Source organism: Siniperca chuatsi, linkage group LG4, assembly GCF_020085105.1.
Source record: "Siniperca chuatsi isolate FFG_IHB_CAS linkage group LG4, ASM2008510v1, whole genome shotgun sequence".
In the NCBI taxonomy this organism is placed as follows: domain Eukaryota; kingdom Metazoa; phylum Chordata; class Actinopteri; order Centrarchiformes; family Sinipercidae; genus Siniperca; species Siniperca chuatsi.
Genome location: NC_058045.1, coordinates 27293438 through 27319984, shown reverse-complemented (window position 1 = coordinate 27319984; position 26547 = coordinate 27293438). Strand labels below are relative to the sequence as shown.

Sequence of the window (26547 nt, the reverse complement as noted above, 5' to 3'; positions counted from 1 at the left end):
ATGATTACACCTGAAGCTTAGCGAACGATCAGTTACATATCACTATATTACATGTATCGTCAGCGTTCTGCCTGTGCAGGTGTGCTGCCCACCTGTTTGAGCACGTCCAGGATGAGCTCCTGGTAGACGTCGGTGATTCCCATGGAGAGCGTTTGGCGGTCCATGCCCTTACTGAATTGACCCGACCCCACCAGGCTGATGAGCTGCCAGGCATTCAGATTCTGCTGCTTCGAGTTCAGCTGTAGCTTGTAGTCCTCGAAACGCTCCTCCACCCAGCTGCCCCCCATCGCCTCCGTCAGCTTACGCAGGAAGTACTCAATCTGTGTGTGGAGACACATACGGGGTTATACACAAACACAAGAGCAAATGGTAGTGTACAAACACACACACACCAAACACACAAACGTACAACTGTTCATTTATATTGAAGATAACTGTCCCCGTCCTGTATTTTTCCTACTGCTCATCTCTACATGGGCTGATTGGAGCATATAAATTTACATTTCTCTTGCTTGCAAACAAACAATCTTCCTGTGATTCAGCTGATGTTTGTTTTACCCAACAATAAATCTTCCAGCGTTTGTAAAAGAACAGGAAGCTGGAAACTTCCTTTTCTGCTCTTGAGTAACACGTTTTCAACTGGCTGTAGCAGCAAAGCGCCACACACACAGTAGTACAACTAAAATCCAGTTCTGAGTTCGTGCCTGGCCTGTAAGAGTTTGACATGAACAAGGGCCCATTTAAATGAGTCGTTACTGGAGTGGGAAGTTAATACCCAACCAAACAAATGCAGACTCATTTTTATTCTATTAGGAACAGTGACATCTATAACTTCCCCTATTTTGTAACCAACCATTTCCAAGAGAGTGCTTTCCAGTGTAAAGATCTCGTAGCCCGGTCCTGGTGAAATATCTATATCAGTCAGTACGGTGCAAGTTTACGCGTTAGTGTCCAGTTGATAGTGGATCAACCCTTAACTATGGATGGCGGTTTAGCATAAACAAAAAGGGTTACAACATGTTTACATTAACTTAAGGTATAGAAGTATTGTATTGGTGTAATGTTAGTCATTACAGGTATTGTGTTGTCACCAATATATTGAACATTTTCAAAATAATAAACAGCCGTAGCCTTTTTTTTTTTTTTTTAAGTGCTGCTGAAGCTTGAAGTTGGGAATCTGATTTTCAGGGCCTGAATCAGGTTTGTAAACTACTACATATGGTCTGATATGTTGAGGGAGCCACCAGCAATGTTTTCAATCGATCAATCTTTTGTTCACAGATGTATGATTATAGTTTGTTTTATTTTAACTAAATGACGTTTGGTGGAAAAAAGGTTTCGCCAATTAGACACAAAGTAATTATTAAAAAGTACTAATTTGTCACAAAAACAGGACAATACCCATCTGTTAAAGTTTCAGCAGTGACACTGTAGTGAACACTCACCTCCTCAGTGACGATGATCAGCGGGTATCTGTCCTCAGACAGGAAGTTGAAGATGCACCAGATCTTGAAGGCGTCGTTGTTGGAGACGAATAGCTGGCTTTGGTCCAGGTTTTTCCTGAAGCACAACGTCCAGCACATTTTGTTGAAGTCCTGACGGTCGAAGTTATCCGTCACCTGTGGCAGAGCAGAACAACAGTTCTGGTGAGTCATGGGTTCATGTTCGACACCAAGGAAGGACCGCTTGTTTTTCTAGGAAGCCGTACAGTTTGTAGGGAGACAAGCAGAGGACACACATAAAAACAAACCCTGAGCTGGCAAACATTTCCCCTGTTGACATTTCCATCAGTAAAACATGTTGGTCAGTAGTTCCAACCTTTTTGGCTTATAACACCTTAAAGTGAAGTTTTAAGTTCATATTTCATAAGTTGTGAGCCGCAGAGTGATGTTCCCTACTTGGATTGTTTCATTTGAAAAGTTTTTTTTTTTTCAAGAGAAAAGGAGAGAGAATTGAACCGGGGATGTTGCGGTTACATGGTGCAACCACAACATCCCTAAACCTCTTGACGGATATTTGAACAGTTTTTAAGAGACCTGAAGAGGTAACACTATTTAGTGTTTCATGATAAAAAAGCAAAGATTAGACAAAAATCTGAAAAGATAACACTTGTTTATCATTGTTATATGTCTTACAACCAGTCAGGTGTATCTTACGACACCTTAGAAGGTCCTGACCCCTAATATGGGAACCACTGCTAAAGGTAGCGGAGGATGGTGAGCTAAAAGAAAAAATTGTTTTTTTAAATTAGGGTGTCTACTTTCTAATGAGTCACTTTTTATGAAGGGTTGTAACCAATTGTTACTGAATAATTTCCTAATTCTCTTTATAGATCTTTTAGTTGTGAAAAAGGGCTGCAGAGGATCTGGACCAAAATCCATTTATTAATAACTTATAGATGTTAGCAACGTATTAATAACTGTGTAATAACTCAGCCAAAGGGATTTTTCACACCCTGGCAATCCAGTATTTCTGGTTCCCAATGGCTTACCACTTATAAATCTTATAAACCCTGTATAAAGGGAGGTGTATCAGAAAATGGTGCCAATTTAGGATGTTACTTTATTAAACAGGCCAGCTTGTTAAATATTTGAAACATGAGAGAAGAAACACTAGAGGAAGACGGGATGGTGAACAAAATGTCTCCAACACACAATATGCTGAATACACAGAGTGTAACTTGACATGCTGAGCCACCAATGACGACATCATATACACACTTTAATTTTATATACGTTTTTTTGTTTTTTTTCGCCCAGAGAGACGGAACGAATCCTGTCAAAATGAATGTGAAAGGAAAGTGGTCTCTTTCAGAAACGAATAAAAATCTCAAGGGTTCAAATTCCAGAGCAAAATGTGAGGAAAGCTCTTGAAAAGGTACAATCGGTGCTGTGGAGGGGAAATGTTCTCCTCGAGCCGGTGAACAGTAGCGTCTCCATGGAGACCGCTGGCAGGCGAGCTGTGCAGTCGTGTGGATTAGAAGAACATCTCGTCCTGCTGGCAGCTTCCCCCCCCACCCAAAAAAAACCCCAACTCAAATGCTGTCTAACTAAAAACTGATCTGAACATGAAGTGAACCCTGAAACTGAGCTCACCAAGCATCACATTTACAGTCTAAATTTGGCGATTTAAAAACTATTAGCATAAACAATGTGAGAAATATGGTGCGGTAGTTAAGATTGTGGTTTCATAACCTGAGGTGTTCGCATGCACATTAAAAGATAATAACAGCTGAAACAGCTACAGATAAGTCAAGTATGTGAGCAGCGATAACTGTAATCGGTGCTTAAACATGAATACCAGAGAAAAAGTACTTGTTCATCGTACAACACGTGACAGATGTGATATTGTTTTGCTCCTATATGTTGTACAATTAACAGGTTTCTGTTACAGTTTGAGTTGAAGACAGCATTTACTCGTGTTGAGTGAAATTTAGAAAAAGAAAAACAGAAATTGTCAAAATTAGACAGATTTCGCTTTATAACTAAAAATAATTACAATTTAGTCTCAATACAAGTCCCCATCACAGGGTTCTCAACTGAAAATGAGACAGGGTCCTTGAGTGAAGACAGCTGAAGCATGTTGATGAATTTGGATGCTACACTCAAGGAAATCCAGTCATTTTCAAAAACCTTGAAGCTGAATGTTAATTTTATAATGTCCAAAACAATTCACAAGTCAAAAATGTGTCTGAATCTAAATTTCTGATATTTATACGGTGATTTGTTGTGTCTTAGGCTTATTGTCTGCTTGCAATGTGTCACTATACACAAGAGTTTCCTACTGAAGCTGGTTTTCTAAGAGCTGAGGCTCTGACCTGTTACAGCTACCAAGTTAGAAATGAACACAAGACTGAGTCGGTGGTGCTGTGCAGAAAAACTAAAGTATCCTGAATTCTCTCACAGTCGTTTCATTATTTTCATTTTCTGCGCTGAGAGACAGAGATTCAGCCCAAGTGAATGACTGCAGTGGGAGGGAACTTTTCCAAAGCGACACAGGATCTGATGTAACTCTCTATTGTGCTAAATGAGGGTGAGTGCCTGTGTGGAAACCTGTGCTGGATGTTAAAGCGATTCTCCACCTAAAACTCTCTGCAACAACTCACCCTCCTGTAGGCTCGAAGGTTAGCTGTAAAAAGTTTGTAGTTTAGTCTTTCACTTATTAATCATTTTTCTGTGGCTCAGCTTTAATGTGCAACTGTGTATTTCAACAGTGGTTAAGTTTTCACAACAGAAATAGAAACTTCTCAAATCACTCCTGCAGCATAATATATACTTCTCTGCTGTCTGTATATGCTCAGTATGTTCAAAACAATCATTGTCCCAAAATAGAAGTAAATTCAGTGCTTCGCTCTCACTTTCCTCAAAGCTCGAAAGCTGCATATTCAGCCGTATTTTGCTTATATATCCACGAGGATAAATAGTACCACAAACTACAACCTCTGAAATGATAATACAGTTGAATGAACACCTCTCTAGAACAATTTAAACAGAAACTGAATGTAATGTCTGTAGATGTCTGTCTTACTGACATAATAACGAATATTCTCATAACAGAATATGACATGCACGCTCCATGTCAAGGTAATAAAGTGACTGGGCCTTCTGGTCATAGCAACCTTCATTCATGACACATGAACATTATAACCTTCATGAAAGTAGGATTGATGTGAAGTTTGTTGTATTAGACTGCATTACTTTAGCTACATGGACCTGATAAACTGGCAAAGTGCACTGAAGTCACAGTTGGCAGAGCTGTAGACTTCAGACTCAGATTAGGATTTGAGACTTGACTCGAGACTTTAAAGCAAAAACACACTGTACAAGTCTTCAGTTTTGACCTGTTAAGTCAAAATAACAGTGACAGTTTGCATTTTTACTTATTAGATCTATAAAATTTAAAAAAAGGACTTGCTGCAAGTGTAGTGTCATTTAATGGTCAGCATTCAGAAACATGAAGACTTCAGACTCGACTTGGACCACAAAGAAGTTCATTATTCTGCAGGAGTGATCTGTTTCTAAGGATGTTTTATTCTGAGGTGAAAATTTGTCCGCATTGGAATCCATTGTTAACACACACTTTTGATGTTTTTCTCTTTTCCACTCTGGTCCTGAAGAAACAACCTTTCATTTGAACCGTATTTCTCATAGTTTGAAAGACAAATAAAACTCTTCTACACTCAGCTCAACCTACAGGTGCTGTTTGACACAATAAAGATAGATTTTAGGTGGAGTATCACTTTAAAAAGTGAAAACGTTCTTCCCGTCATTAAAGTTGTCACATTTCAAACTGTGGACGCCTCTGACAACAGATACTGACTCAAACACAACCGAAGTCTAATCTGGTCTGTCATTACTCAGCAGCATGATGCGTCTCTCATGTGAGGATGAGGACGATGATGGCTGTGTTCAAGTGGCTGGACTCGTCTGTATTATCGTTTTTGAATCAGTCGACGCAGGCTGAGCATCGGAGAGAAACGCTGGCAGGATGACAGACGGGGAGGGGGCAGTAGTGAAGTTGTGAAAGTAGGGTTTGTTAAGAAAGAGCAGCTCTTCGTCTAACATTGTTGTGTCATGCTCGTCTTGTTTTTTTTTTGTCCTCGTGGCTCTCTCTCTCTCTCTTTTTCTATTCCTTTCTCACTGCTTCCATCAATCACTCCCTCTCTACACTTGCACAATGAGGGGCTTGTCAGCACTGCCTCCCTTCCTTCTCCACTGCCACATGTTCATTAGGATTCAGAAGCCTTATCTCCCGCATCCCAAACCTGCACAAGCATTTACAACTCACAGAAACTCCACAGAGCAAAACTAAAGTAAGACGGGTGGTGTCGGGTTGGAATAAACAGCAGGATAATTAAAAGGCTTGTTACCAGTTGAACAGGATCAGCTACTTAATCAAAGGGTTTGTTGCAAATGAAATACGCACCAGCGATAACGGGCGTGGACGTTCAAGTGTGCAGCGGATTACGACATGAATTGAATCATTTAAAAAGGAGAAATGAGTAGAGTTTTTTAATGCTTCAAAGCACAAAACTGGCAAAACAAGCTGCAGGTGTTGGTGGGGTTGTTCAGTCAACTTCAACAGGGTGGGGTAAACTGATGGATTAAATGTTCCTGTACTGGCTGATGTTACATAAACAAAGATTTTCTTGTATTTCTTTATACCTCGTTTTCTTGTTAAATGGCATTCAGAGTGGAAGGCAAAGGAAAAGTTTCATTGTACAGGGAAACTTGTTTTTAACTGTGCATATGACAAACGCTTTGACATTATCTGATAAATGCACGTCTCACTATATCCATTATAACAGTCCTGCGATAAATCCTCCCTTCATGAAGATTAGTTCAGTTTTTTTAACCATTTTAGAGAGGTGTTGATTCACCTTTTGGAGGCTGTTGATTGAGTTATAATTGGAGGTGTTTCTAATATTAAAATACTGAACTTTTGTCCACTCCATGTATATTAATGAGGGTTAAACACAAAACAGTTCACCAGCACCACAAATTACATCCTCCCAATGATCGTACAGTTCAATCAACACCTCTCTCAAACAGTTTCAACAAAAAAAACAAAAAAAATCAACATTACAACTTTCCTGAAGGGAAGACTGAATGCAGGGCTGTTGTATTAGACTGCATTAGTGTTAGCTGCGTGTACCTAATAAACTGGCAACTGAGTTTACTGAAGAAACAGATTCTTGAGACAAGTCACAGAAACACAGGACTTCCTTGAGACGATTTATATTTTGACCTGTTAAGTGCCAAAATAAAATACAAATGAACAGCAACAGGCAGGCCTTGCATGGCCACACTGCTTGGACGTCTCATTATACGACCTATAACATGTGAAAGGACGCAGTCTCAGCTACGCAGAAACATCAACAACGCAGCTTTGAAAGTAAAATGATTAAGTGCAGTGTCATTTATTCTGCAGGGTCAGAATTCAGGTACCTGAAAGACAAAATGTGCTTATGAAGGCTTGTAACTTGCCTACACAACTGAGTGTGTTGTTTTGCAATTTGGGTGAAGTGACCTTAAAAAACTCAATTTCTAACATACAAAAAAAAAGAGGAGGGTAGAAATGTGGATTTGAAGCTAAAATGACATAAATATCAAACAAATGTTCCAGAAATACATAAAAGGTGATGTTTAAGTAAAGCAGGTCTGCAGCTGGTCATTGTGATGGTTTCTCTCTCTCTCTTCAAACACACACACACACACAGTATTTCAGGGTCACAGAGGATCACTTGTTTCCGTGGATTGCGACGCTCCATGAAACCACAAAGTGCTGAGTCCTGAGCTTCAACGTCACTCGTGTCTCTGCTGCCGAATCAACAGTCTTCAGTTTCGAGTCACTGAGCCCAACAATCACATCTGTGGTCGTCTTCTTTGTCCTCAGATGAGCTAAAATATCAGTGTTGTGCTTTTTATTTTCTGCTGCATCGTTATTGACAAGTGAAGTGAGTCTGAGGATGAGACACACACACACACACACACACACACACAGTGTGCCCCTGGCCAGTCAGATCTCACTCCCTTGCTGGCTCTCCCCCCGTGCACCAAAGTGTTTCTTTTGTTTGGTTTAGTTGTACTTATCTGCATCTTACACCAAACAACACTGCACTTTCACACATCCACTCACTAACGCTGCTGATCTACTGATTGCCCATTTCATACATTTAGTTGTGTTTTCTGTTGCAATTACTGTAAATAAACATGATTGATTGTTCTTCCCAGTACAACTGTGGGCCTTTCCCTTCTTTTGTCATGGCCTAAGAGCCAGGTCGTGACACACACACACACACACACACACACACACACACCATCTCGCATTGTTTCCTATTGTATTACAAGCACACACACACACACACACACGGGTGTAACTCAGGTTTTGCTTTTATTTTAAAGGATTTCAGTTTTTCTAGACTTGCAACTCCATTCATGTGTAAAAATAGGATTCCTGTTGTCCTGCTTTTTGAGTTTCTGGCAGTGGTGGAAGAAGTACTCAGATCTTTTACTTAAGTAAAAGTACAAAAGTATTAGCATCAAAATATACGTAAAGTACCAGATGTAAAAGTACTCTTGCAGAATGACCAATTTCAGAATAATGTACACTACTGTACAAATGTTTTTGAGTTGCCTGCCACAAAAGCTTGATTCGGTACATTCAGGTGTCTGAGAGGAATACTCTATATTTCTGAATGGTCTCAGGCTTTTAGGTTGCAGAAAGTCCTCTTTACAAATAGATGTTATTTTGTATGAAGAGTTTGCAAAAAAGTCATGTTTTGTACATGGACAAGAAAACGCTATACATGACCAGGGATCAATAAAGTTTTATCTTAATCTATAATAATAATAATAATACATCATCATTTATTTGTTGATTATATTTTGAATTATTAATCTGAATCTGCAAAATAACTACAGCTATCAAATAAACATAGTGGAGTAAGAAATACAATATTTCCCTCTGAAATGTAGTGGAGTTGAAGTATAAAATGGAATTACTGAAGTAAAAAGTACAAGTACCTCAAATTGTACTTAAGTACAATACTTAGTAAGTAAATGTACTTTGTTACTTTCCACCACTGGTTTCTGGTTACAAACACATACAGGTGTAACTTAGCTTTAGTTCTGTTTGTATTTAAGGATTTCAGTTTTTCTAGACTTGCAACTCCATTCATGTGTAAAATAGGATTCCTGTTGTCCTGCTTTTTGGGTTTCTGGTTACAACACACACACACACACACACAAAGTGCATACATACATACATACACAGTTTCCTTGTGTGACCGGGTGGAGTTTCCTCAGGAGTGAGAGAAGCTGAATGTACTGACTGACGCCCTCGCTCTCCAACGGCCCGGTCACCTCCACTTCAATGGGTGGGTGGGATGGTTGTGTATTGAAAAGTGTGTGTGTTGGTGGGGTTATTAATGTCTGCCCATGACGCCATGTCTCCCTTCCTGAACCTAAATCAAGAATTTACATTTCCTTAAAAGAAAAGTGTGCCTGCTAAAGAGTGAGACTGCAGGCGATGCCACTTACTGAACGGCCAGTGGGTCAGCCCTTACAGACTCCTGCTCTGCAGCTCAAACCCACAGAACTTTATTTAAATTCTAGCGGAGATCCCAAAGTTTCAAAAGAGAAGACCAAATATGTCAGGCTGAATTTTGGGGAAATGTGTATAAAATAATGCACAAGACATCTAGAATAGAGTCTTTGTTTTGAATATTTCCTTCAGAGTAACCATCATGTAGCTTCAACGAAGAGCAAAGCAATACTAAATATATACGATGCTGTCCGACAGCGTGGAATAAGACAATTTAACAAACTTACAACTCAAAGAGGACAAATGTGTGTGTTGCTGCGTCACACTCAGACAGAACTGATGCAATGTTGTTGGCTGTTAAACACGTCAGACGACTTTGAATCTACTCACTGTCGTAAGAGCCATGAACAAGGAACTAATGAGGTAAATTTGAACATAAAAAAGAAACCGCAAAGTTGCTCAGAAGTTGCTTACAGTCTTAATGAAAAGGGCACACAAATCATTCCTGGTTAAGAAAGTTCCGTCCTCTTAACAACACTCGACGGCCGCCGCCTGCTAGTTTGATGTTGACAAAATCCCACAGGGGAAATTCACACAATACACTTGTAAGATCTCTCTGAGGGAAAGTCTTACTGTGTGACAGATTTATCACAAAATCAGAGACACAGCACTACACCATGATGTCACATGCAAAGAGCCACAGTCCCTTTAGACATAAAGGTTTCATATAACTGAAACTTTAAAGCACCACAAAGAATAACACAACTCATAAAAAGAGGTCTCCCATCACCTATTTTATGTATATATATAAATTAGCCAATGAATAATTCTATTTCTATATTATGTCTTTAAATGGTGAATCATTTATTGAATTTTAAAATGGAACTTAGTAAATATAAGGGAATAAAATAAACTGTATCATATCAAGTCATTTACCTGCTGCTTTAAAATTTACAGTTTCCATTTTGTGATTAGTTGAAAGAAGGCTCTTTAACGACATGTTAGCAGTGTGCCACCAAAACTTAAATAAAGCCCAACCCACAGAGCAGAAACAAGAGCTCTGATTGGCCACCTGCTATGTGTTGGTAGCCAATCAGAGCTCTTGTTTCTGCTCCATGGGTTGGATTTTATTTAATACAATTTTTTTCCAGCCATGATTTGTGTGTCAGGTAACGTTAAATGACTTGCCCGCGGACATTCAGTTTACTTTCTAGTTTGCCAAGATATGCTGCTGTTGTGACGTTAGCTATAGCAGCAGGAGAGTTGTGAGCATCGCTGTCTGGAGCTGCTGTGCTAGCTCTGGGAAACCGTCTCGTCCTCTCCGGCTGTTAGCTTCGCAGCAGCAACTGTAGGGACAGTTTGCTAACCTAGCTGTAGCGGCTTCCTTAACAAACCTTGCAGCCGCAGTGAGGGTCAGAGTTGGGTCCTGGGTTCGAACATTTGTGACGCGCTTGAAGTCTGTACTTTACAAAATGTTCTGAGATCCAACATGCGTTTTGTGGGTTTATTGCACATGAGCCATCAAAGCACGGCAGACAGAGGATGGACATGAAAACCAGATGCATAAAACGGGTAACGGAAATGGACAAAAAAACAGAAAAATCAGGCGGTCAACAAAAATTACGGCTACCCGTCCCTGACTCTCAACAACCTGGCCTCAGGTAAGTGCTCACCTTTACAGACATACGTGCACGCGCACCTGCTCCCGTGAGCTCCGCCCCCTCAGCACCAGACCAACCCACACACATGCAGCAAACACACCCACGTTCTGTCTCCTACACTAGCTAAACTAACCCTCAACCTAGCTAACGTTACATTACTTGCTGCATCGTCGTTAGCTCTATATCATGGTATTGGATTTAGCAAAAGAGTTTCCCCTCGGGGATTAATAATAAAGTATTTCTCCAGAATCGCACCTTTAATGACACATCATACAAATATTGCTGAGAACGACCACGAAAACCATGTTAGAAACAACAATCTTTGACCAAACTGCTGGACTAAAGTTGCCCGATATCAGACAGAATTGTCAACTCCGCTTCCATCTTCAGAAGAAGAATCCGTCGGCTCGGTGGAGCGGGCGGATTCGAAAGGTCTGGACCCGGGCGAGGGCTAAACATTTACAAAGTGTTCAGAAAAGACGTATAATCAAAAAGGCCGAAAGTTCTAGAACCTTCGGGAGAGTCTGCGTGTGACGCAACAGAATTCCAGACCGTTTGCCATGGCAACGGCCGTTCGGCACCCACTCGTTATGACATCATATGGCAGGAATTCCAAACAGCCAGAAGCTGCTGCTCATGACATCACAAAGGGAAAGGCCTTTTCACTTGTCATGATGTCCAGCTAGACAACCGCCTCATTCAGGCTATGACCCGTTATGACATCATCACAGTGGGACGGGCAGGGAGCTGAATGAACCGACTCAAGTGTTCAGTAACTTGTTTTGTGTTGCCGTCTGAGCTCAGCGCAGTACAATGGCTGATGGACACAAAAGAGTGTGGCACCAACACAGTGAACTAATGCTATGCATCAATCGGGGGACTTCTACAGTCTGATGAAGATTTGCTGCATCATCAGGCAAAAAAAATAACATTTAAACATAATTAATATGAAAGGGAAAAAATAAACAACGCCATCATTACAATTAGCACAGCAGCCTATTGTTCAAATATACTGTATGAATAAGTTTAGTAGATGATGAAGTGGTTTTGGACCAATCAAATTCCTGAACTGGAAGTCAAGTAAGGGCAAAGTGTTTGCTGTTCTGATACTTAATGATAGATAATGTATTTGCATCTTTACTAAAAAAAAAAAAAAAAAAAAAAAAAAAAGAGCGCCGTCCTTTACTGCCTCATCTTCAACCAATGCTCAAATTTAGTGTCTTACAAAAGGAGAACATTATAATCGCACATTAAGAATAAATACTTTTTCGAAAAAATAAAATAACACAGAGGACGGAAAGCTGCTTTTTTTTTTAGCCCTGAATAGTTTGCAGAACGTCCTCTCAGCCTGTGTATGCCCCCAACAATCAGACGGCAGGGCAGCCTGCCTGAGAGGCAAAACCCAGGGCACAAATAAAGGCTGAAAAGCACTCACTGCTGCTCGTAAAGCTTCTTGCTGAAAGCACGAGATAATAACTGCAGCCTTTTCAGTCCTGCCGTCAAGTTTGTGTTTTTGTGCTCCTGATTATGTATCATTCTCCATATAAAGAGTCACAGTACAGACTGGTGACTCACTGAAACCTCAGAAGTCAAAACCATCTGACTATTATTGGTTCCTCTATAATACGGAGAAATCAGTGGCGTTTGTCACTTATAATATGCTGTCACTGAACAGTACAAACTTTGTGTCTGGGGAAATATGTCCCCTGCATCTGACCCATCCCTGAGGATAGTAACTTGGTCATTGGCAGAAGAAAACACGCAAACTCCTCACACTGAGGTCCTGAATCTACTCAGTTGGGAGTATCATCTGAAATGTTATTCCAGTGAGAGTCAGTGATGGCTGACCTTATCCAGGATGAACTTGTTCAGGTACGGCATGTATCCCTGGGTGGAGACGGGACCCTCGTCGTCGTCTTTAAAGTGCTCCTCCAGCGCCACGGGGTCATGTGGGATATTCATCACTGTACACAAGTTGTGGGACAGCACCTGGAACGATGGGAAACAACTGTTTATCACTGATTATATGGCTGACTGAACAATTACTTTCATTTTCAAATAAATCAGGTCAATTAGTTCAATTAATGGATTAACCGTTTAGCCTTTAAAAACGTCAGAAAACTGTGAAACATGCCCAGAGCCCAATGTGACGTCTTCAGATACCTCGACCAGTCCGACCAACAGAAAATCCTCACATTTAAAGAAGCTGGAAGCAGTGCTTGATAAATGACTGCAATTGTTAATTAATTATCAAAAAGGTTCTGTCGTCTAATTTAGCTACAGTTTCCAGCACTAATTAACTTGGACATGAAACAAAAGGATCTTGTCTGTAAAGTTTTACTCATCACTTAAAGAACTTGCCATCTACTGAAGCTGCACTGAGGTACTTGAGGAGAATAATCATATTTGAGGAACTCATCATTTTGTAGGTGAATAGTTAATATCAGATTTATAGTCACACTAATGAACAGACGTCATCGTAGCCCTTGTTCTAATGAACCTTGATAAGTTACATACTTGCGTAGACACCTGGATTTCCCAAGAAAAGCAGGAGAGCATTTTCATATTGCACTTGACAGCAGAGATATCCTGACTTTTAGTCCCTTTTATGGATCCTACATTTCCCATAGTGCAACTCAATATGACAGACCCTCCCTGCGTGGTAAATACCCGTTTCACGATCACGTCAAACTCCACAGACAAAGTTTGTAATGCAGGTTTGATGTTGAAAAACCTCGGTGATGTCACGTGAGTAGTTTTCTCAGACTTGACAGAGCATTAAAACCAAGAGCTGCAACTACCAATTAATTTCATTATCGATTAATTAGGAAATAGTGAAGAATGCCCATCACAACTTCCTAAAGACTGAGATGATGTCTTGTTTCGTCCGACCAGCAGTCTGAAACCCAAAGATATTCAGTTTACCGTCATAAAAGACAAATAAAAGCTGAAGATATTCACATTTGAGAAGCTGGAACCAACTATTTCTGCCATTTTTGCTAGATGAATGACTTATTAAAAACACTCCGATTAATGTTCTAAACTAATTGATTAATGGACTTTTGGCTAATGGCTAATTGGTCAGGATACAAAAAAAACACAAAAAAGGATCTCATCTGTTTAACTTTATCACCCGAGGACTTTAAAGAGGCACTCCCAACAAATTTAACAGTCAAGCCATGCGGAGTACCACCACCACGTCTTGTGAAAACAGTTGCATAACGTCTTCTGAGACGTTCAGTCTGAGAAAACTGCTGAAGTGACATAATTCTGGCTTGGAAACTACAGATTTTTTTAAAACAGGAAGTTTTAGGGACCAAAAGTCAGGACATGGCAGCCTCTGCTTCACTGAGTACAAAACTAAATCTGTCTTCTTTATCCTCCTTTTCTTTTAAAATGCAGGTGTCGACTGAAGGAAGTGGCGGGATTACAGTTCACTGTGATTGTACCTTATATGATTAATGTGACAAATGATTGATTGTTTATGTTAAGTATGTTTCTTATCGAGGTTCAGTAAAACAAGGACTCCTGGTGTTTATACTCAAGTGTTTCACTGAACTCATCGTCTGTTTACTAGCATCACTGTCTTTACGGATGGAGTATCTGTCTTAAATATTAAATAAAAATTAAAAAATACATAAAATATTCACCTACTCTTAACAAAATAATTAATTCCTTAAATGTGGAAAGCGTGACGTGCTCCTGCGACTCAGCGCTTACTTCAGCAGATAGTAAGTTATTTAAAAGACAAGCCCACCCTCGGATATTTTGGTAGATTTCCGTCCGTCAGGAATGACTTTGTTGATCCGTTTGTTCCAGTGAACTCACATTTCTGCTACACGTTTTGTGATTTCCTGTGTTTCCCAGGTCACCTGTGGACGGCACGTTGCACTCAGATGGAGTTTACATGGACATAGAGGGGACTTATTTAATGTATAAATTGTTTAATTTATTGGTTTTTATGTATTTTATCATCCACTGTGGTATTTTATTTCTCTCTCTGTGAAGCACTTTGCTTTTAGAAGTGCTCTATAAATAAAGTTTATTATTAGTATTACTATTATTAGCAATAGAAGCAGTCAGAGAAGAGGGAGTTTCACCTCTTGCAACACGTCTTAAAGCTGCAATGTATTCTGGTGCAAAATAATAAAGGTATAACTCTTTATAGAGTCGGAAGCTGCTGACCTCAAAACTTGACCTTTATTGTTGTTTATTTTTAAACTGCTGAACAATGTTTGGCTGGCAGAGAGCTGCAAACATGCGGGTGGGTCATAAAGTTGTATATTATCCACAGGAAATTAAAAAATAAGATAAAAAAAAGTTTAGTTTTACTCTGCTGTGATTTTTCCACTGATACTGATCCAGTTTAGCCCTGATGCACAATGCATTTCAGAATCAGAAATACTTTATTGATCCCTGAGGGGAAACTCTTGTTACAGCCGCTCACTGTCACATCAATGCACACAGGAACAGAAGTACTAAGCAAATCAAAATATAATACAGGTAAGATAAATTAAGTACAAAGCGGATATAAGTATAATTTAACCCTCTAAAGGTGAAACATCTGTCATGAGTAGGAGTCAATGATCCAGTTAGCTGATGTTTCAGTTTGGAGGCTAAATATTGTGTAAGCATAATGATCACAGATAAATCATTTTGACAAGTTTATAAAGCCTTTATGATCTCTGTTTGCGTCACTTTAGCACTCCTGGAGAGGTTTTAGTGCCTCGTGATGTGATGCAGGTACTTTTAAAATGTATTTAACAGCATTTCAAACTTCCAATAAACTCTTAAATTTACTCTTCACTGGGTTTATTCCCGATATTCCTCCAGCGCTTTGTGAGCTTTTGTTGTGTCGTTTCTTCCCTCTGGAAACACGCAGGAGTCGCATTAGTTGCTTTAAATCAGAGCAAAGACGACAAACAGGTGCGTCTGTGCTGCCGGCTCACAAACAGAAGCGCACTTGTGTGTTTTGTTTTGTTTTTTCCCCACGAAGAGAAAGCGTTCAACACACACACACACACACACACACACACACACAAAAGCCTACGTGTTTTTAAATTTACAAAGAAAAACAAAACAAAAAAAGATACTAAAAGTTGAGACTATAGTTGGTTGAGTTTCCTGCTTGGCCAGACTCCCAAAAAAAAAAAAAAAAAAGATGCGTAAAGTACGCAGTTTACCTTCAGCTGAGATTTGGAGACTTTCCCGCTTTTGTCCACATCCAGAGCGGTAAACGCGTGCCATATAGACTTTAAAAGTTCGTCCCGCAGGGCCATGATGGTGAACTTAAACTTGTGTCGTCTCGGGCCGTGTGTCTGACGCCTTCCTCTCTCTCGTGAGCTGTCTCTGTTGGCGCACGGGGAGGAAAAGCCACGTGACGCGCTGTCTCACGCTGCGTGATTTGCGTGATTGCAGACTGAAGATCTGCAGCACCGCTCAGCGAGAGAGAAAAACACACACACACACACACATTTCAAATATTGTGTGCATCATTTGACATTTATTTATTTATTTTTATGTTTCTCCAAAGTTCATGTTAAAGCTGCAGATTTTAGCCATTAAAGGACTTTGTGTGTTTTACAAAACTGCCCTGTGGAACTCCTGCTTAGGTCGAGCTCAAAATAAATCCCCCACATTTACAGAAAACATTTCAAACACAGGGGTGGGGGGGTAAAAATACACGAGTGAAATCCGTAAAATGTCTGCAGCCTCCAGAAATGATCATGAAGTCAAATCAACACCAACTGAACTCCATGGAGGATTCACTGCAGGTAAGTGCATTTTCTTTCCAGACTGATACTTTCCCCATGGGATCAGTTTTCCAAATACATCTGAGGTGAGCTGTCCAGGTGACTCCAGGTAAAACGTATTCACGTCACAGCTGTTTGTAAATAAATAAATAAATAAGCAATAAACTTTATTTATAGAGCACTTATCAAAACAAAGTGCAAAGTGCTTCACAACAAGAGAAATAAAATACCACAGTGAATGACGAGATATAAAGAAATAAAATACACAAAAGCAATAAAATAAACAGCTCAGGTAAAATCAGGATATGCTTTCAGATAAAAATGTGTTTTGAGAAGAGACTTAAACGAAGACACTGCCTCAGACAACCTAATTTCTTCGGGCAAGTTGCTCCAGAGCCTCTGGGCCCTGATGGCAAAAGCTCTGTCCCCCTTAGTTTTCATCCTGGACTCAGGAACAGACAGAAGACCCCTGCCCGAAGATCTCGAACTACGTGAAGGTTCATAAGGGATTACAAGGTCTAAAATATAGTCTGGGGCCAGACCATGAAGAGGCTTAAAAGTAATCAACAAGATCTTAAAATCAATCCTAAAACAAACAGGGAGCCGATGTAAAGAGGCTAAAACAGGTGTGATGTGGTCGAACTTCGTTTGTACGTTTACAACAATTTACAAGTTTCATTTTGAGGTACTTTATTATATTTATATATTACTTTATACTTCTACTCAACTGTGTCAGAGGGAAATATTGTGTATATATATATATATATATATATATATATATATATATATATATATATATATATATATATACTTATACTATGAATACTTTTGTACTTTTACTCAAGTAAGATTTTGAATGCAGGACTTTTACTTTGTTTTGATAGGCGCTCTATAAATAAAGTTTTATTATTATTATTACTTGTATCAGAGTATTTCTACACTGTGGCGTTGCTACTTTTACTGAAGTAAAAGATCTGAGTACTTCTTCCACCACCGCTGAGCTCCCTCATTACTGGAAGAAAAACGACAAAATAAACCTTAAAAGACTATTTATTTTTTAATTTATGGACTTCAGTTTCACTTGGATACTGATTAAGTGCTACAAACATACACTTGATGTATTGGATGACAAAATCTATGTTTATCTAAGTAATTCATGTGTCACTTTAGAAAAAAAAACTAAATAAATGTCATAAAATGTGATTCTATTTATTTCCGTTTCAAATCAATGAAACATCTATGCATCTATCAATTATTTTATTTATGAAATTGCTTAATCTATAAAACGTCAGGAAATTGAGTAAAAAAAAGCGACATCTTCCGACTGCTCGACCAACAAAAACCCAGATATTAAACTATAAAAAGATCTATAACGGAGAAAAATCCTCACATTTGAGGAGCTGGAAGCGAAAATGTTTGGCACCAAATTACATCTATGATTATTACAGTTGTTAATATGCTAAAGTAATTAAGCTCTAAAAAAACTACACATGTATACAGTAAGTATTATAACTTCAGTCTAAACTGGGAGGAAACCAGTTTAAGAGTGATGTTTTAGATGTGTGCGCTGACGACAAACTCTTTAATACTATAAATCGGACAGATTTACAGCATTTGTTTACTTCGATGTCACATAACTCCACACCGAACAGAGCACAAAGTGTAGATGGTGAGAATTTATTAAAAGAACATATGTACAGGATACAACAGAAAGGCTTTTTGTGTTAGAGGTTACAAGAACAACAAGATGAGGAACACTTTTCTAAACAGTAATTGAAAACGAGCCTCATGGAAGGGGGAAAAATAATAAAAAATGAACACGTGAAAATCCAAAGAACAGGACAATGATTGTTCTAATGCTACAGGCAGGGTTGGCAGCACCAATCAACAGGGAAAATTAAAACACTATGGATCAACCTCACAGATAATGGGCTCACTGGTTTTGGTACTTCAAACAAACTGGGATGATTTTCCTCAAATGGCATGATCCATTTTCCATTCCACCAGAAACATAAAACAGACATTAAATGGGGGGGAGGGGGAGGGGAGACGGCATCCTGCTACTCGAAAATAAGAGCCAATGACCTCTAGAACGATCCAACCTGAAACTGGCCAAACCCTGATACACACAAAACATCAATAGCAGCAGGTTTTTTCTTTATTTCTTTAAAAAATAAAATAAAATTAAAAAAAAAAAGACGAAGAGTAAAAGAAAAATGTGGCAAGGTCCACGTGTTGCCTCCAAAGTGCTCCATTACAGACGCAGAAATCGTCAGATCTCAGACCCTCTGGTACCCAGCATCAGGCATTTGACAGGCAGTAAGGTGCGCACGGCTACGGCAAGTTCACTCACACTGAAGAGAGCTTCACTGCGGCTTCGATCCGCTGCTAACAGGCTTCGGCTTTGTCGAGGGAAGTGCAAGGACAGAAACGGAGAGAGAGCCTGACGTCTATGCAAACTTAAGGAATGACAGAGTGTGAAAAAGGTACAATAACTACCTTTGAGGAGTGACAGTTTCTTTTTTTTCCCCCCCAAAAGAGAGAGAGAGAGAAAAAAAGTCCATCGGAAAAAGGGCTGAACTATGTTGGCAACGAGAGTCTACCGAGATGAGTTCCAGTTCGGTGTGGCAACAGTTCACACCTTTGATTGGGCGGAGGAGCCCAAACACCACAACTTGAGAGGGTTCTCCTCGAAAAGTAAAAAAAAAAAAAAAAAAAAAAAAAAGAGACCGGTTCATCTCAACGGGTTTGTTTAAAAAGGTCCATGAGCCTTCGTGTTTCCCTTCCTGTCAGGGTGGAATAAAGTCTCAGTAGATGGTGAGGCTGACCGACCGATTCATCTTCTTGCCGATGAGTCTGGAGGTTCTGGGGTTCAACTGGACTGTGGAGCGGGTCAGGATCCTGTCGGTGGACAAGACCTTCTCCTCTGCTGCAGCTCTGGCCATCTGGGCCTTTTTCAGCTCCCTGAGGAAGATAATAACAGTTAATTATCGATTAATCTGCAGCCGGGCTGCAACTAACGAAAGTACTGAAGTAAATTCACAAATGTTCACATTGGAGAAGCTGGAACCAGAGAACCGATTATTTTTCTGAATTGTTGCAGTGTTACTGTTAGATCTATAAAATGCCATAAAATATATATATTAAATATTAATTAATTATTCTAATTCCCTAGAGCACAAAGTGATGTCTTCAAATTGCTTGTTTTGTCTGACCAACAGCTGAAACCCCAAAGATATTCAGATTATTATCTCATCAAACAAGGAAATTAAGAATACCAGGGCTGCACCTAACGATTATTTTCATTATTGATTAATCGTTTGGTCTGTAAAATGTCGGAAGAAAATGTCTTGTTTTGTCTGTCAAAAAGTCCAAAACCCAAGCACACTTAGAAAGCCAGAAAACATTAACATCTAAGACGGAACCAGTGAATTTTTGCCACTTTTGACTTAAATTAATAATAATAATAATAATAATGAATAATAATAACACCACCACCAAACTAGTTGCAGATTGTCTTTCTGTTGATTGACTAATCAATTAAATTGACTAATCGTTTCAGCTCTACAGAAAACTGGAACAAGGTAATATTTGGTATTTTTGCTTTAAAACTAAACAATTGATTATCAGAACAGTTGCAGATTACTTCTGTCGCTCGACTAATTGTTTCAGCTCTAAATTGAAAATTGACAGTGCAAGAACATCAGTATAAATAATAATAATAATAATAATAATAATAATAATAATAATAATATACAAAACCAGTTCTGTGGATTATTTTTTGGATTATTAACCACGTACTTAAAGTCTGTCTAATAATCTGTCCGTCTAGATCGTCCTGAGTAACAGTGGGTTCAATAGCTTCTTTCTGTGCGGTTGAAAACTTACTTCTGGAGCAGTGCGTTCTTGAACTTCTCTGCGTTGAGCTCGACTCTGAGCTGGTCGGCACTCATTCTGGCAGCAGTGAGGAGCACCGGGTGTTTGATGAGGTCAGACGTTGACGGCCGTCTGCTTTGATCGGGATGGATCATCAGCTGAAAGAAAAAATGTAAGATTAAGTCAAAGAAGGAAAAGCTGCTTAGAAAAAAGGACGTGATAAGAAATACAAGAAGGCACAAAGCCCTCTCCCGGTAGAAATGATTCATAGTTTATTAAAATGAATTTGAATTAACATCTAATCCGCTCAGCACCAATGATGTCTCTATTAACTACATTTTGTTCAAATAAATTAACAATTTTACAGCAAAAATAAGTGATGCATAAAAATTGGTTACAGATCCCTCCACCAAAACCGGAGTTATTTGTCTCAGGATAAGGAGTGAAATGAAGAAAAAAAAACAAAAAAAACATTTGCTTTAGGGCTTTAATCCAAAACAATCTAATATAAATAAATATAAATAATCATGAACATGCAGACGCCTAATGACAGGAGACAAAACAAGGCCCCTAAACACTCCACTCCTCGCATAGCTGCTCTTATTTAACATAAAGAAAGCGATAAAAGAGAGATAGCGTTGGCCGTTACCTTGAGAAGACCGAGAAACTCAGGAGAAAGCACTTGGGGGATGGGGGGCAGTTTGCCCTGTCGGATCTCATGCCATTTGTCTCCATTGGTGGGAAGAGGCTCCGCCCCCGAGGCGCTGACAACAGTCAGAGCCAGAGCAAAGATGTCCGCCTTCGTCAAGTTACTGTAGTCCTACAAAGAAAATCAGACCATAAGGAGAAACATTAAGACCCCCGTGTGAAGCTCTACGTATTCAAAAGTAGAGGCGGTTTTTAAGTTTGATGACAAACCTCTTGTAAAATTTCATTGGCTAGATATCTGCTGTCACCCTCCTCCACTTGTGGATTGTTCACTCTTGTCACATGGCCAAGATCACCTGGAACGGGAACACATACGGTACAGATTTAAGCCATGAAGCTGAGCCCAATTTAAAAATATCAGTAAAAAAAAGGAACAACAACAAAACGCTCAAACGTCGGAAGTTATCACACAAGAACTGCGGTGGCAGCTTACCTATCTTGTAGACAGCACTGGTGGTCAGTCCGTCATCCTCGTCACATTCATCGCAGCTGGCTACAGACTTCCGTGAAATAAAGATGTTGCCTGGGACAAAGACGTTAACATTTCCATTAGTTTCTGACCAGAAAACATTCATGTTAAGACCCCTGTTGTATAAAAAGACACAAATACAGATCTACTTTGACAATTATCACAACTACAGTTAAGTTTCACTTTAACATCCCCGAGTACTCACTGGGCTTGATGTCCATGTGCACCAGAGAAGTAGAGTGGATGTACTTGAGTCCCCGTGTGACTTGCAGCAGCAGATCTTTCAGCTCCAGCTCCGACAGGTAACTGAGCCGTCTATAGTTCTCTGCGATGACGTCAGATAGCGTGCCGCCGTTGCAGTACTCGTTCTGGATGAGCATGTGGTCGTCCTCAGCCCAGGCTGAGTAGTAACGCACCACGTGGGGATGTTGGCCGAGCACGGCGTGGGCATACACCTCCCGTAAGGCATTCTGTCTGTGGAGGAGGGGAACAGGTCGGTGTTAATTAAGGACACGCCTAAAGTTGTGTTGTTAAAATGAAAGAGGAAAAAAAATAAAAATAAAATAAACATGCTTCAAGTCTTTCTAACTTTTATCAACTCGTCTGTCTAATTTGGCAAAGGAGCATATTGAGCATCGAGGGGGAAAGTTTCATTCAAAATGCGCACGTCCACCACTTTGAAAAGTGCGGCCTTTATTACAAAACGACTGGTGCTACAAAGTTCAAAGGCTGGTAGTTTAAAGAATTACATCTGACGAAATTATATCACCGTTAGACCAATTAGACACTCTGGACTTCAGGTAACGAGTCCCCAAAATAAGATCGCAATCCTTAGTAAAAGTAGTTTTTCAGATGGTTCTAAACTCAGCTTACTCGTCTACTGATCCTGCCAGAGGTTTCTTCGATCTCTTGATGGCGTAGATGCAGCCATCGATTCTCTTCACACACTTGAACACAGCACCAAACTCGCCACAGCCGATCTTCTCCAGCTCGAGGAACTCTGAGGTGTACCTGGACATCATGTTGCTTTCCATCATGGTGATTCTCTAAAAAGAGTAGAAGAAAAGGTTTTACAACACATTTATTACAAACATTTACATTTTGTAAATCCGCTACTTTCCAGTTGCTTCCCAACAGACATTTAGCACCAAGTCATTGAAACCAAGAGGTTTCCTCTGCGAATTGGTTTCAATCAATCTACATATAAGATCATGCTGAGTAGTGAATTTGCTAATATATTTTGTGATGTTTACTCAATGCCTGCACTTGTGTTTCTAATGGTGCGTTTAACAATAAATCCTATTTACAAGAAAATGTATTTTGGCTAGCAAATCAAACGAGAGTTGAAACAATAATTTGAAAATCGATTGTCATTTATTAAGCAAAAATATAAGATTTGCTGCTTTCCCCTCTTTTATAGTGAAGTAGTATAGTTGGATTTTTAAACGATTTTCTGACATTTTATAGGCTCTATGATCAATTGCCAAAAAAAATCAAAAATCAAAAACAGAATAATCAATGCAAATGGCATTAGTTGCAGCCCTAAAACAAAGTTTGAGATGAAACATCCTGCAAAATGTAACAAGTCTCTAATGAAGATAAATAAACTATATTCCTTAATGTACATGTATCACAATATGTAAATAATGCAATAATCACATGAACATTTAATTACCTTGGGCGGTGGCAAGACTTCCTCCTCTCCCTCACCATCGCTTGCCTCCATGTCTTCTCCACAGGAGCTGAAAGGTAAAAGACAACAGCGGGTGCTGGTTAGCATTCTGTACAGCAGGGGGCAGCACCCGGGGCTTCACAAGCACATGGCCAGTAACCATGAGGTCTTGGTTCCCAGCCAAACCGCCTGGCCTTAGTTAACGGCTTTAACGTATCTGGTTATTATAACAATGGGTCTGAGCTGTGTTTAAGAGAACAGGTAAAGTTGTTCAGCTCTGCTCTGCTTTGTGTGATTAACAGCTTTTGAAACGTTAGGGTGGGAAATGTGTAACCAAAAAAAAAAACTGCAGCTTGTCAACTACCCCAGCCACTTTGGAAAAGTACTACAATCTGCAGGTCTTTTAGGTACAACATATGTTTGGGATTGATGCCTCTCTAAAAAAGAAGACAAAAGGGTATTTCTAAGAAGACATCTGAGCAACGTACTCATTCCAGTGTGCCCGCTTCCTGTTGTTTCTCTGCTGTGTGGCAGACTGGATGAGGAGGGAGTCGGGGGTGAAGGGGTTAAAGTTGACCAGAGGGGTTTGCTGTCTCCGGCTGCTGTCTGTGATTGACTTTCCTGAAGGCTCCACATTCTTGAACAGGGCAACTCTCCTGCTGGAGGATCCGGGTCCAGAGCTCCTGGCCCTGGACAACAAACTCTGGAAAAAAGATTGATTGCTTTGTTAATTCTTGAGTGCAGCAGCAGCAGAGAGGAAAAACTCAATTTCAAATAAGCGTAATTAACAAATATGATTGATAGCACTGAAATAAAGGTTTTGTGGAATACCTAGGTTTAAAACTGGGTGCTTAAAAAAGGCAATGCTATGTAATAATCACTGATAAAAGGACATGCCCAGACTTAAAACTCCAGGCCACCAAATCACTACAGTGAGACCATTATGCAACAGTACAGTTGTACATTAAGTGGGTCACTGTGGCCAACTGACACAGCAGAAATCACCTGATTATTCAAAATAATCCGACTGATTTGTTTGATTTTCTTTCAACACCTGAAGCAGCTAAATCCGTGTTTCAGAAGCACAAACCCAAGCTCAAAATTTGAGACATTTAGAGAAAATACTTTGACTCTAACAAGCTCTTTGGGGAGGTGTTTTTGCAAGATCACACGAGCTGATAACTAAAGTTTAAACACGCGCTCCTTGCAAACATTATTTAAAGCAAATTCAGCCACTGATCTCAAATAAACTAGACATTGATTTAGGTTTTATATCAACAAATACCAACCTTTGGCGTGTGCGGTGTGTCAAAAAGTCTGAGTTTTCTGAAGGTTTTGTGTGGAGGTGTGTCGGGGCAGTCTGGGATCGGGGAGCTGGATCCTTCCCCGTCGTCCTGGACGTAGGACCGCTCCGGTGACCCTCCGTACAGCCGAGAAGCTTTCCTCGGTGACGGTGAGCAGTTGGCAAAGATAACACTGCTCGGTGACCGCAGGTGAGACGGGGAAGCAAAACTATCCTCGTCCCAGAGCTCCACGTCGTCGTCCCCGCCGGACCGGTTCAGGGGGCTGCTGCTCCCCTCCAGCCGTTTGTCGACGGTGTCCCGTCGCACTGGCATCGGGGAATCCATCTCCGTGAAGCCGGACTCTCCTCCGGTGCTGTTGTTAACGTCCTCAATGGGGTCGTCTTCCCCGTCGCTGGATGTAAACTGTAACTTTTGACGAATCGGTCGAGATTTCGGGGACGGGGATCCGTGCCGATGGCGACCGTAGCTCGACATTTTCAGGATTTAAACCCCGGCTTCGTCGACGTGAAAAAAATCACGCGGTTGGACCCCCGCTACTGTTGCAGTGGCGTCTTCTCGCCAAAAAACACAAAGCTAGTAAACTTTTAACTACCTTGAAATAAAGGTATCGACTCAAAAAAGTGTCCAAAAAACTACCGTGAGACGCTTAAAGCTCCGTTAACATCCCAGAAAAAGCTAACTTGTTTGCTAACTCCAACACGCCCATCCAACGCCGAGAAATGGCCCCGGACTAGTAAGCTAGTATTCACCGTAAGAACAACGTCCGAAGTCGGTCTTAAACTAAAAACAAATACTAAAACTACCGGGTCCAGTCGAGTATCGGTATCCGTCACTACCTTGCTGATTACTCACCGACACAGTAACACGTCTTTCCGCAATAAAAACCCATACCACTGTTTACCAAAAAAAAAAAAAAGTTTGAATGAGTCAAGAGTTGTCCTCTTCCTATCACGCGCGTGGCAAAGGACTTCCCGCGACCGTTGGTCACGTGCCCCCCGCGCGGCCAATCAGAGCGCGTCTCGGATTTTTGAAAGATGGGCGTTCCAGAGAGGTTTCGGGAGGCGTTACGTCATCGGTGGCAGAGACGCAATCTGGCGCGAACGCGTGCCTCTCATGCGGCTGCAGTCAAACAGTTAACTTCGAGACAATGCGACCCATTATTTAGACGGCACGATCAAAGAAGCCGCGATATATATATATATATATATAAAAAAAGAAGATCAAAGTCAAAGTTCCGTTCAGTTTATACAAGACCAAATAATCCAATTATTTTATAATAATGAAAACGGTTCCCAGTGGTTAAAAAGCCCCAAAACAAACCTTAGAATCATCTGAATGAGCTCATTTTAGCCACTTTTCATATTGTTGGTTACTTTAACCAATAACACTGCATCATATTTTATAAGATGACCATATCTTTTATTTAAAATATTAGTCTGCAAACAAACTAGTAACTATGGCTGTCAAATAGCTAGTGGAGCACAATATTTGCCTCAGTGAACTAGGAGCTATGAAGCACAATATGAAACCAATCAAGTAAAAGTACCCCAAAATTGTACTTCAGTACAATAGTTGAGTGGATGTACTTAATTAGTTTCAATCACCGAGTGCCATTGGATGTTAATTGAATCAACAGGTTGTTTCACAAATTGCATACACAGCCTAAGGTACATTCTCTCTTATCAGGTGTTTTTGATAAGGCTGACAGCTGATAACATCTATTTCTGCATGTCTGCTCTGTGTGTCATCTACATCTATACTGAGGTGGTGTTTTCACAATGCTCATCCACTGCACAGCAACTTTTTGTTTAACGTTTGTTATTCGTTATAATGCATAATCACTTGTATGCATAATTATTTTAATTTTTTGTCTAAAAGTTCTGCTACAAATTTTGCACACCATAATACTATGAATCAATTTTCATAAATTACATTTTGTGTTATGTAACCATTAATTAAATCTGTAACATTATATATATCTATATATATATATATATCTCTATAGATATATATATATATATATATCTATATATATCTATATATATAGATATATAGAGAG

The 26547-nt window shown here is 39.9% G+C and overlaps 2 protein-coding genes across 3 annotated transcripts in view; both read right to left on the bottom strand.

The window, feature by feature from the left end:
• swap70b (switching B cell complex subunit SWAP70b) overlaps positions 1-16107 on the bottom strand; it is a 32279-nt gene extending 16172 nt beyond the window's left edge. Inside the window, exons 1-4 of one of the 2 annotated variants that reach the window (XM_044192402.1) lie at positions 15890-16107; positions 12555-12695; positions 1446-1619; positions 93-320 (exon numbers count right to left, since the gene is read on the bottom strand). In XM_044192402.1, the coding sequence (XP_044048337.1) occupies positions 93-320; positions 1446-1619; positions 12555-12695; positions 15890-15985 (639 nt within the window). In that variant the 5' untranslated portion in view covers positions 15986-16107. The remainder of the gene's footprint in view (positions 1-92; positions 321-1445; positions 1620-12554; positions 12696-15889) is intronic. The other variant, XM_044192401.1, reaches the window with a different exon arrangement.
• A 2013-nt stretch (positions 16108-18120) lies between these two features.
• Positions 18121-25474, bottom strand: wee1 (WEE1 G2 checkpoint kinase). Its single transcript, XM_044192397.1, has 10 exons — positions 24474-25474; positions 23673-23887; positions 23188-23254; positions 22386-22558; positions 21718-21986; positions 21477-21566; positions 21254-21339; positions 20985-21155; positions 20348-20493; positions 18121-19423 (listed from the first exon to the last, which is right to left on the bottom strand). Exons 1-10 carry the CDS (start codon positions 24960-24962, stop codon positions 19267-19269), a joined length of 1863 nt encoding a protein of 620 aa, XP_044048332.1. The 5' UTR covers positions 24963-25474; the 3' UTR covers positions 18121-19266.
• Between the last annotated feature and the right edge of the window lie 1073 nt (positions 25475-26547).